Source organism: Chelonia mydas, chromosome 11, assembly GCF_015237465.2.
Source record: "Chelonia mydas isolate rCheMyd1 chromosome 11, rCheMyd1.pri.v2, whole genome shotgun sequence".
Lineage (NCBI taxonomy): Eukaryota > Metazoa > Chordata > Testudines > Cheloniidae > Chelonia > Chelonia mydas.
In genome coordinates this window covers 42,718,156-42,731,200 of record NC_051251.2, presented here as the reverse complement: position 1 = coordinate 42,731,200, position 13,045 = coordinate 42,718,156, and the positions used below count along the sequence as shown (strand labels likewise).

General features: G+C 41.6%; 1 protein-coding gene across 1 annotated transcript; it reads left to right on the top strand.

Moving 5' to 3' along the window:
- Positions 1-8,581: 8,581 nt before the first annotated feature.
- EVX2 (even-skipped homeobox 2) lies at positions 8,582-12,393 on the top strand. Its single transcript, XM_037913255.2, has 3 exons — positions 8,582-9,190; positions 10,218-10,471; positions 11,761-12,393. Exons 1-3 carry the CDS (start codon positions 8,767-8,769, stop codon positions 12,391-12,393), a joined length of 1,311 nt encoding a protein of 436 aa, XP_037769183.1. The 5' UTR covers positions 8,582-8,766.
- The last annotated feature ends 652 nt before the right edge of the window (positions 12,394-13,045 follow it).

Below are 13,045 nucleotides of genomic sequence, written 5' to 3'. Positions count from 1 at the left end.
CTCCCAGCTCGCGGCTTTGCTCATGGCCTTGCACATCCCTGGCTGCGGCTCGGTCCCGGGCTAGGCACGGTGCACATTGTTATTGCCTCCAACAGGTTAGATCATTGTGGTACGTTTATAAAAACTAACTTCAGATTGGGAGGGGGAAAAGGGGGAGGGGGCGGCCTGCTCCAGATTAGTTTGCTGGAGTCCGAGGACGCCTCATAGGCTGCCGAGGAGCATGTGATCCTCCAGCCGCCTGAACTGGTTCAGAGCTCTCAGCCCCTGCCCGGGACCGGCGTGTCCCCTTGCCTCACTTATTCATATTTTACTGTTCGGATCCACGGGCGTTTACTCCGAAACGCGCTGATCACGCTAGTGGGAGGGGGGGTTTTATGGCCCCCTTTTCTGCAGCACCAGCGGTGCTTTCATCTCCCGGCTAGCTTCCATCGCTTCAAAAGGCTTAAAAGAAAGAAAGAAAGAAAGAAAGAAAGAAAGAAAGAAAGAAAGAAAGAAAGAAAGAAAGAAAGAGAAAGAAAGAAAGAAAACAAACAAACAAACAAACAAACAAACAAACAAACAAGCGCCCCAACTTTTTGACCGTATTGCGCAGGAAATGGCTGGGGGGCGGGGGGGCGGGCAATGTATTGTCATTGTCCAGAATATCTCGGTGTTTACTGCAGTTCTTCACACTTGAGATTATGTCTTACTTCATTATCGATTCATATGGTTATTTAAATTCTGGCTCAAAGGCATGGAAAGTTGCTAATGACTAGCAGCAAAGTGTCTTAATTAATGATCCTACTCCAATATTGGAACAGTTACTGCTAAATGCACAGAATGGGGATGCATTTAAATAACCATTTAGTTTAGAAGTAAACATTCCTTTCCTAAATAGATTTATTGACATTTCTGAGTTATTAATGATTGCTACACGGAAGTTTGGAGTATCTTTCTAATATCTCATAAAGAAATATTAGACTTTGCATGGTTTTGTTATTATTGTCATTTGGATACTAGATATATATACGCAACTTACTGTGTGCTCTAACAGGGTATATAAATGACAGTGCTGTTTACGTTATTTCTGAAAAGTATAGTGCATAAACATATATAGATATATGCGTGTGTATAAGATCACAGACACAAACACACGCACACATAAATGGCAGATCTTATATCATTGCCGATAGCCATTAAAATCCACTGTCTGTGTACTGCACAAGATGTTAAACCTGGGATTCATTACATGTGGCTTTTTTCTTGAAGTGTCAGTTAATCTAGTGGTAAAACTGACAAGTTAAAATGCCGTGTTTGCTTATTATTATGGTTCTAGGGTTAACTTTCCAAGACTGTAGCAAATCTTTATATTGTCTAATCGACACGAGTGCTGTGTCAGTTTTGAACTTGCCGTAGTGCAAAGATCCTAAAATGTATCACGTTCTATAAACATATCTCAGTCTTATTGGACTGGCTCTTTTCAGCATTCTTGCTCTCGGTTTACTTGTTGCAAACACTTAACACGCTCACTTGGACATAATATGCAACAAGTTACTACAGGGAAGCTTCTCCAAAGTAAAAGGAAGTGGGTTTTTTAAAATTAAAATGATAACAGAAATGTTTTGAATGCTTAACACACACACACACACACACAAAACAACACAGTGGAAGATTCAAAGAAAAGGACAGGTTATGGAAAGCGAAATTAATATTTGACATGATTTTGTTTTGAAATGCAATTTGCATTGATAATAACAACCAAGGATCATAAGCCCGTTGGGGTATTTTATATAAAAACTATGATCTCTCTTTATTAACAGTGGCTTAAGTGAGTTGAATGAGAAAGAGAACCGCTTCGCAGTAATCGCAGGTCTTTTAGTTTTGTAGCAAGTCTAATAATATTTGGCAGTTTCTGGAAGTGGGGTGAGGAATGACAAACTGGTGCCAATAATCACAATAACAACCGCCTGGCAAACACAAGTTCGTGTTCATTAGCTCCAACCACTTAATTACTCTTAATCTTTCATAATCAGGTAAGAAGTCAAATAAATAAACCAGACAGGGCTACGTATTTGGCTCAATTATAAGCCGACTCAGTATTTGTTCCCAGGATATAAAATGGTACCTAATTAGGGAAGTGGATCCTAAGGATACAAGTAAAGACTCATTCCTTTAGTTAACTGAATTCAGCTTTCCCATGGATTCTTAACTAAAATATACAATATTTAAGATCGAAAATGTGTATTGCACTGGCCATGTGCAATTTTCTGTTTATATCTTGTACTGTAGTTCTTCTAGCCAATAAGTATACTGTAATGATCTTTCCTGTCACAAAAATATAAAAAATGTATTTAATAAAAAAAGAAACGGAAAGTATGAAGTTTCTTGTCTGCTTAGCCCTCTTACATCAAAGCAAATTAATTTGTAATTATGTCTTAGCGCGAAATAACACCAAAGACCACTTTCGCCTCAATGAGTGTTCTGTGATTCCATGCCCAGTGAGACTATGTCTCTGAACAGTGTTTGGGATCAATAATTGAAACTCAGTAATATGCCATTTTGTGAGGTGTGTAAAAACACAGCATTGCCTTACTCTCACGCTTTGCACGAACAGGATATTATGAATGTGAATAAAAATAATGAGCTCATAAGTCACAGTCTCTTTATAATGTCTGAAAATACACACCCAGTTTACGTGTTAAGATTCGTTGTTTTAACTATGTGGTACACTTAGGTGTAGAACAAGAACCTAGACTAATTAATGCTTGCTTTTGTGTAATATTACACTTTGATAATAAAGTATTCTAAAACGGTTCCTTATCTCCTTCATTTATTGTGAAAAAGTATTTTAGAAGGCAGTGACAACTGACAACTTTGAAACTTGTTAGTAGATCGTAATAATGGATGTTTTCATTTGCTCCAGAATGTTACAGAATAATTTCCCTTCCCTCTAGTGTATAGTAAGTGTGTGCATAGTTGACATCATATCTGTATGACATTTTCCATTTAGAAATAATACGGGCATCAGTATAATAAATTAACTAGATATCTGCAAGCACATCATGCAGGAAAGTTACTGAGCTCTTCCCATAAAGAACTATGCCGCATTTTATGATTTTGAAATTATCTCGTGTCCTCAAAAATCTTCGGAAAAATCTACTATAGTAATCAAATCTTTGTCCTAATTAAACATACGGATTGAGCAATTGCTGTGCTACTCTCTTTCACCTCCCTTTTCCGTCTGCCCAGCAAACACACCCTCGTCCTTCCGCCACCCCCTTCTTTTACCTCTTTTCCAGGCTTCCATGGGATCTGGCTTTGGTAACGTTGTCCTCTTCTCTGAACTATATTTTAAATTTATTTCTTTATTTCGATTGCCCTTCTGAAGTCACGGTCTATTGCTATAGTTTGCTGCAGAAAACAAAACCATACCAAACAAACCAAGGAACTTTGCACTTTTGGGTTCAGCCTGAACAGCTCGTACACAAAATAAGGAGATTAGTAATATTTCAACAGCTACCTTCTCCAATCCTCGCTAGATTTTTTTATTTAATGTTAACCAGCTTATGTTTTTAGTGACTAAGTAGACCAACAGTGTTTATTTTCTGTGTTTCTTTTTCTTCCAACTCAACAAAAAGACCTAGTAGAAATTGAAACAATTGCAATAAAGAAAAGGCTTAATTGCTAGGTAAGGATATTTGTTAAAATATGTTTTCCAAATCTGTCTTATGGATGCACAGAACTTTATTTAGGAAGTCAGTTAACTCTGATATTTGAAAGATACATTTTCACAGACTCATAGAAATGTAAGCCTGTGTAAAGGACCTTCAGAGGTCACCGAGTCCAGTCCCCTAAGCTTCAGAACATTGAAAAGTATCACTCTGCACAGTGGCCTCTACAAAATCCAAGCAGACTTTTAAGCAAACGTGAGTGTTTAACATGTCCCCCCCCAGGCCCCCATAAACGGGTATAAAATCTTTCATAAGTCCCAGCCAGCATTTAGAATCATAACTCGTGCTGGCGTTGCATACAGGTCGCTGCAGGGAACTGATAAACGGTTCGGTTTAAACCGAAATAACTTTTTACATCACAGAAAATGTTATCAGCTGAACTTCGCAACATACGTCCCATTCGTGAAGCTAGCCACAAAAAGACACAATGTTATTAACTTTGTAATATATGGTGCTCAAAGCTTTCTTTGAGTTGTAATCAAGTTGTATATTTACCACGGCAGTGAAATATTTTTAAAAGCACAAGTAATTAGACAACTATGCTAGAGTCCTCCTACATAATAATTCTAGCTTTGTCCACCTCTCATCAGGAAGTAGAATAAATATAAGTATATTTATATATGGAGGTGTATGTATGGATATTTGTACTTAAATTATTTCTTTATATACAGGAGAAGAATATGGGCTCATAGAAAGCACTGATGTCTCCAGTAAAACTCCAGGCAGCTGCTGTACCCAGCAGCAAGTCTTCAGCAACAATATTAAATGGCTTCCAGTTTTTGCAGAGTTGGAGGTGTAAGCAGAGAGAGACATTCTCTCAAGTTGCACCATTCAGCATTTCCCATGATTATATCGTACGATGTAGGATCCCAGCTCTGTCACTAGATGGCTCTACACGTTTTTCTGTGGAGACTCAGAGTGCAGATTAATAATGTAAATTTGAACTGTATTGTTTCCTTGTATAACAGAACTGGACTTTCTAGCTTGCAAGAGTGAAATATCTGAGTTTATATATATTTTTTTATTACAAAGGAGGGAAGAGAGTTCCCACAGAAAGTGAACCTGTTGTCTTAACACAAACTTTCAGGTATAATTGTCTTAGTGCAATAAATCTCAGCTTGTTTTTTTCCTTCTTAAAACCAGCCTTCCTATAATTCGCTATAGATCTATAAGTAAATGAAGCAAACAGGCTCTAGTTTCATGTTGTGAGTAGTCAAGTCAAGGGCAAAGCGACATTGTATAATAACGTTAGCTCTCATCAGACCATTTCACCTACACATGAAAATTCTCTTTTTCACCAATCACTTTTAATAATAATTGGGCAAAGCTCATGGATCATTATCTACTTGAGCCTGGGTCCTCCTATAGATACCTGGATGAAATCAACTGCAACATCGGGCCTTTAGTTATTTGAGAGACAATATAGACATATGCAACCAGAAGTTTTTTGCGAGCTCCCACCTGAAACAGTGCATCTACACGTTGTATGTTACCTGCAATAATAATAATATTTTACAATTTACCTCTGAACACCCAAAGTTAAGAAAAAAATCCAAATATTTAGCCAGTGTTTCCCAGAACACCTTAAAACAAGTTAAAAACTGGTTGAGATTTCAGTTGTTTTAATATGAATTTCTCTTTCAGTGAAGATTTAACAGACATGATCAAAATATTATTTGATATCATAAGTAACAACTCTCAAGATAAAATAAAATATTTTGGCTGTCGGCCTATGCAGCTAGTTAAAGCTTATAAGAACAACTGAGTAAACAGGGTAGCAAAAACTCATCTATTTTCATCGGTCTATATCACTTTCTTTACATTCCCTCGCTGATACAACCCTTTAAATATGTGTTGAAAGTTTTCTAGATTGCACTCATTATTAAAAGAAAAACTATAAACATTTATAAAATATATCAATCTAGTTTTCTAAGAATATAAATATCAAACAACTAGTTTATTAGCGGATATCCATTTTTTGAGAGGAATGATTAATTGTATTGTGCTGATTGTTTTTGTTTTAAACTGAAGTATTAATATTATTTAAAAGGTGCACAATGTAACAAAACACTAATTAAGGTAATGCACAGTCGACCTTGTGTATAACATATTTTTCACATTGGGCGTTTTGTAGTACCCTATTTCACCTGCAATATACCATAAAACAATTATTTTCCTTTTAGTGGTGCAGTAACATTTTTGGAATATAAAGCTCTACTGGATTTGGTAGTGTTCAGATGTAAGTGTGTTGGAGATGTGGTGTCTAGCTGTGGTTTTCAAAAAAGGGGGAAAAAAGATACTAACGCAGTTAAAGTATTTAAGAAAACAGACGGGGGCGCCAAACGACAGCAATAAAGCAACCCACAGACTTCCGTTTCCCCTGCTATAACTGGTAAGGCACTACTCAATCTGGAAGAAATAGGCTTTCAGATCTATATTTAGGAGGGGTATTTTGCATAATCATTATTTCAACTGGCAAAACATAAGTCTGTATTTAACTGGGACCAGTTCCTTTTGCGATGGAAAGTTTGGTTACAGTCTGGATTACCCATCTACAGTCAATAATAGAGAAGTTTTTGAATTCAAGTGAGGCAGTGTTTTTACAGTACCTACAAACAGAGCCCAATATGTACATCGCCACTCTTCTGTTCAGAATTGTTTAATCTCAGGGAACTGCTGTCCTTATAGCATTTTAATAACAGGATAGCCTATGGAGACTGTCAGACAACTGAATGCATCCGATGAAGTGAGCTGTAGCTCACGAAAGCTTATGCTCAAATAAATTGGTTAGTCTCTAAGGTGCCACAAGTACTCTTTTTCTTTTTGCGAATACAGACTAACACGGCTGCTACTCTGAAACCTGTATTTTTTCAGTAAATATGGGTGTAGGAAATTGTGCTCTTTCCTGATAAAACAGAAGATACCGCTTTGTCACCAGTTATATTGGGGTAAGAAAGGCAAATATATCACCATCTCTTACGGGTTTAAAATTATTTATGGAGAAATATAGTTTCAGAAAGTGTGCTCTTGGATTGTGTTGGCAATATAAAGGGCTTTGACGTTTACATTCCTCCTATTACAATATATGTTTTTCTTGTCTAAGTCTAAGCACACTGCTCAAAGCTCCCTACTGTTAGTGAAAAGTTGATATTTACTTCTGTCTGGTTTGGGGCTGTAAAACATAGGACACCAAACTGCAGCTAAATTCACGTTTCAAAGAACTGATATAAAACTCTCATTAACAGAATGCTGGATTTTATAAACAATGCCTAGAATGTTTCCTAAATATTTCATGGGATGTTTAGGGAGACTTTTAATACGTTCTTAAAAAGCCGACAAGAATCCTGTTTTCCAAGTATGAATCATAAGCAAGAGCATAAGAACTTAGGAGATGTGACTTTAACATTACAAGGAAGTGCCTCTCTTGGCAAAAAACAAATAAATAAATAAATAAAAAATCCTATGTAATCACAGGAAACGTTGGAATATTTCTATACCTGATCAAATTCAGAAACTCGGGATCTAAAACTTCACTATGTGGATAGAAAAAAATCTCTCAGAAAGTAGAGATTGGGTAGTTATTGAAGAGTACTCCAGAGATGCTAATGACAAAGGATTTATCTTCGTTTAAATGGTTGCCATCAGCGTCATTATTACTATCAAAGTTATCACTGAGGAGAGACTTTCCGATAGTCACGTCTACTAAGCTTGCTAGCCCGTGTCCCCTTACAGCACAAGACATTTTACTCCGGATCAACCCGGAAAACAACGGACAGCTCAGCTAACTAAGCCACAGGTAACCTTGGCGAAAGAATGATGATGAGGAGCATGTCTTTACTAATATTTGATGCCTTTGAAATACTAAAATCAAGTCATTATATCTATATAGATTTTAAAACGCTTCGCTTTTCGGGGGGAGGGTGTACAAAGAAACCTGTCTAGAGAATGAAATGACAGTGCTGCAGTACGATGCTTTAAATCATGAATGCATTTAACGTTATTTGGACATTTTTGCCATCAAATTGCACAACAGAGAATATTTTCCCAAGAGGGGGGAAAAATCATAGATTAGCTCCGACAATAAACAAGACTATAGAAAGTAAAAAGGACACCATATTTAAGGATGTAACGAGGAAAATATACTAATAGACCCCCCCCCCCTTCCACCCCGGATTACAATAAATCCATTTGCAGGCTGCTGTGGTAGATGCACTTAAACTGCTATGTACCAGCAGCGACAGTTTTTAAAAGTCTCAGCATAAGGTTTGCGTGTATGGGGCTGGTTGGGGTGTGTGCTAGTAAAATTCCTAAATAAAAGTACCAGTGCATTCTTAACTGGAAAGGAAAAGTAAATAAAATACAGGGGAAGGGTAGTCTCAGTCCGCAGGTCCTCTTCCAACATTTCCTCTTGTTGCGATCTAAAATCCGCTCTTAGATATATAAAACATTATCTATTATTTAACATGTAGTTCTGTCCGAGGACAAACGAGAAAGAAGCTGCATCATTAGGTCCTAAAAGGCAACAAAACAAAAATCAGAGCATAATGATGCACCTAAATGAAGGGGGAAATGTTGCACAGCTCATTTTATTAATCAGACTGTCAATTTCACCCCAGAGGCCAAACCCCAGAGCAATTCAAGCAAGATCTGATCACGCTAAGGACAAGAGCTTTACTCTTCACTTCTTGTCTTTCTTTCTTTCTTTCTACCTGGATATATTTGTCTGCTCAGAAGCTGCCTTCATTATCCACTGACAGAAGCTTGTGTTTATTTGCTTATAAACCTGTTACAATAAATGATTATTCGAACAGCGTCATTCCTACCTTAATGACGAGCACTACTTTTTGATGAATGACATTTCGGGCTAGAAAGGATGTATGGGTCATTTTGACCAGTCATTCCCTCGCTTTGGCATCCCACAATTTTTACGCCTCCCTCAAAAAGAGATAATAATATTTAGAGACACTTGCCGGGCTGAATGTGAATTAGCCCCTGCTGCAGCTCATCATTAGTACAGGACCAACCCTGCAACTTTGACATTTTTTATAAAGCTGAGATGATGGAAAGAATAAGAAAAGAGATGATTCTGATGGAAAGAGGTCTGCACAGCCCTACAGCTGGCAAAAGGCTCTCGAATTTGTCAGACTCAGCTGGAAATGCAGTGCTGGAGGCCCTTGAAAATTCTCAACACACTAGTCTCCTCAGCCCTAGACTAACTTCCGCCTCTCTGCATAGCACTATAGGGGACATCCCTGCCAAAGGCAAATTTGAAATAGACACTTTATTCAATCTTCAACATCAGAACAGTGAAAGCAACGTCTCCTCCGAAATTGCTCCGTCGGAAAGCAGGAAGAAAATTAGCCATTATTCAGAAGTTGCTCAAGAGGCAGATATGAACAGTGATGTGGAGGTGGGCTGTTCAGCCCTCCGCTCCCCAACTAGCCTGAGTTCCTCCCAGCTGAAGGAAAACAATAACAAAGGTAAATATTATTTTATCCTCTCGATCTAAACGGTACCTTTATTTGATTAAACTTGTTAGCCTCTGGAAATAGCGCTCTGTATTCAGTAAAACCATCGCTAAAACTGTGCACAATTATTTTTCATGTGTTATCACGATACACGAGATACACTAAACAGTGTTTATATAGCAAAGTGTCTCTATATATTCATGGAAATCGCTCTCTTTCTCCCATATATAGAACTATATATATGTATTTATATAGTGTCTCTCGTTCTGCAGATCTGTCTGTATTTCTCCATCTATACAAATATACATACATGGAGTAAATTGAGTGTATAGATAGTAGAAACTATGTATCTAAGTATATGTGTGTATTTGTCTTTCTTTGTACGTATAAAATGTGTCATTGTGTATTCACACTAATAATAATTGGCCATTGTTCACTTTCAATCTCTGATAACGCTGACTATTAAAATCCCCCCATAGTACCAGGTCTGAAATAAATTTGGTGAATTATTTTCATTGGGGAGTGTAATAAGAGAATAATCAATGGATTTCTTTGGGGCAATAGTAGATGCATTTTGTCAAATGTGTCAAAAGAAAAGCAAGCTACACCATAACGCAAGACATATCTTTGTTTATGGCTGCACTTATTTTGTGCCTCTCAAACGAAAACAAGGAAGGTTCATGTAGCTGTTAAACCTGATTCACAGACGAGAGTTATCAGATCATCGCAGTATGAGAGCGGTACCACAGCTCTAAAATTGTGCTCTGCATATGTACTCCTACTTGGCTAATTGGCTGCAGGAGCTAGAATTCTATAATTACTAAAATGCCTAATTTACTTAGAATAATTTCGTTATGAAGTGATTTTAAAAAAACTTTATTGATTCTATTAACAGCAGCAATTTGTAACAATGACAGCTAGCATTAATTATCAGAGTTCACAGCCAGACTGGTAACGTTACCTCCTGCTTTATTTAATACACGCAAACACATCTAGAGGAACAAATCTTTATTTCACAATTTGCTTGCTTGTTTGCCAGGCTATTCAGAAAGCAGCTCAGCTCCTACCACCACCACCTCGTCCTCAGGTTCGAGTTTAACCAGCCTGCACAGCAGCAGCAACGCACTGGGCAGCTCCGGCTCTGGGGCTGACCAGGTGAGAAGGTACCGCACCGCCTTCACCAGGGAGCAGATAGCCAGGCTAGAGAAGGAGTTCTACCGGGAGAACTATGTGTCTCGGCCCAGGAGGTGCGAACTGGCCGCAGCGCTCAACCTCCCTGAGACCACCATCAAGGTATCTCAGCTGAAGCGCTACAAACGCGGGGCTAGTACACTCGATGTGGATTTTGGTGCTTTTGTGCTGTCTGGGAGCTTAAAATATGAGATCGAGCCCAATTCCCGGCTAAATAGGTGCTTCTTACTGACAGGAAAATGCAGTGGCTTATACTCTCCTCCTGTATGGCAAAAGAATAAATCCAATGATAACATAACAATAGAACATAAAAATAAATAGTGTTGCATAATTCCCACACGGTTTCTTAGCTATTTTTAGCTATGACTTTTGGTTAAAGAACATCCGGTCTTGTCTTTCCTGTTGGGTTTGTTTGTTTCTCTGGGTTGAAACTTTTTTTATTTGTTTTTTAATTTTCCTTGTCAATTTGTATTGCTTTTGCACGTTAAAAAGGAAACAAACGATGATATTTACCAAAAAAATGAAGCAGAGGAATTGGACACGTCAATCTAATAAAATTCTATTTCTCCCATTTCGGACAAAAGCACTTGAAAGACAAATGCTGTATTATTTAAAACGGATTTAGTGTCTGACTGGCACAAAGCATTTCAGTGATTTATTCGGGTGAAATCTTTTTTGGTTGGATTATTTTAAATAATGTGGTTACTTATAGCACATTACAAAGAGGCAGTGGAGAACCAAAAAGCTTGAGACAAGAAAACAAGCTGCTCCGTTACAGAGGGCGAATCTTAAGCGCTCTCCTTCATGCTTCAGAAAGATCTGTATGTTTGGAATGTTCCTTTCCTGAAAGTAGCTCTAGAAAATAATATAGAGCAAGGATGCTAAAGCGGAAGGCAGATGCAAATGCCCATTGTTACAGGGCAGAAGCAAGGCTGCAGCGTTAGCAACTCGGAATCTCATTTGTACGGCTGCTTTTAAAAACAAAACGCAAATAATATTTTGCCGTGTGCAAACCCCGTGCAATTAACAAAAAGCAAACAGAAAAGCTTCCCCATAAAAGCAGCTGGGTTCCTTCAAAGGAGCCACTTTCATTTTTAATTCCTGACAGCTTTAACCCTCTCTGATGTCAGCGGGTTTTGTGCGTGTGCGAATTTGGAGGAAGGTTCTTAGGTAGCAAACCAGGAGGACACTTAATAAATAAATCACAGCCAGGCTAAGCAGCGGGGGTGGGTCCTGGGAGGGGAGCGTGCCCGGCACAGCCATGCCCTGCTCGGGAGCTGCGGCAGCCCGCGGCCGGAGCAGGGCTTGGCGGGAGCTGGGTTCGTGTCCGGCGCCGCGGCTGCGCTGCTGTCTAAGGCCGGCCTGTGTGTTGTGTCTCCCCCTCCCGCCAGGTGTGGTTCCAGAACAGACGGATGAAGGACAAGCGGCAGCGCCTGGCCATGTCCTGGCCCCACCCGGCTGACCCCAGCTTCTACACCTACATGATGACTCACGCGGCGGCCACGGGCAGCCTGCCCTACCCCTTCCACTCGCACGTGCCGCTGCACTACTACCCCCACGTCGGGGTGACGGCGGCCGCCGCGGCCGCGGCCGCCTCCGGAGCGGCCGCCGCCTCGCCCTTCGCCACCTCCATCCGCCCGCTGGACACCTTCCGCGCCCTCTCGCACCCCTACTCCCGCCCGGAGCTGCTCTGCGGCTTCCGCCACCCGGGCCTCTACCAGGCCCCCGCCGCCGCGGCCGGGCTCAACAGCAGCGCGGCGGTGGCGGCGGCGGCCGCGGCGGCCGCGGCTTCCTCGGCGCCCCCGGCCGGCTCCGCGGCCTGCTCCTGCCTCAGCTGTCACAGCAGCCAGACGGCGGCGGCGGCGGCCGCGGCGCTGGGCTCGCGCGGCTCGGGCTCGGATTTCCCCTGCACGGCGGCCTCGCAGCGGGCGGAGAGCGGCTTCCTGCCCTACTCGGCGGCCGTGCTGAGCAAAACCGCGGGCGCCTCCCCGGACCAGCGGGAGGAGGCGCCGCTCACCAGATAACTACCCCGCCCGCAGCCGGGGGGGGGGGGGCAGCCGGGGGCGACCCGTTTGTAAGGGGCGGGGGAGGGGGGCCCGCAGCCGGGCTCTGGAAAAGTTCCTTCTATTTTTGTACCGTTCACCCGCCCCGCCCCCCAGCTTTGGAGGAGACACGAGCCGGGGGGCGGTGGGCAGGGCCCCGCCCTGCCATTCCCCTGCACTCCCCGCGGGGCCCAGCGCCGGGCGCGGGACTCCCTGCAGGCCCCCGGGGAGGGGTTTGCAGGACAGCGCGGCGCAGGGGCCAAAGGCTGCCCTGGGCGCCACTCCCCGGGGGAATTGCGCGGGTGTCACTGGGTGCAAAGCTTCTGTTCTCCTTGCTGGGCCCAACCCCCGCCGCCCTCGGTCGGTCCCGAGCCAAACCTCACCCCCTGTGCAAGGGGAATTTGGCCTAGGGACTGAGTGAAGCCTGCAGCCACGTCCGTCTGGAAATTGGGGGCGGAGGGGGGGTGTCAACAGAAGAGAAAAGTGTTTCTGTTTTATTCTGATTTCGTTTTAGTTCGAATCAATTGGAAATGCCTCGCCTATGTTATGTACAGAAAAGAGCGGTAGCTAATGAGGCTGCTGTGGATGGGCCGGTAAAGGGAAGGGAAGAGTGAGATTGACAGGATGCTCTATA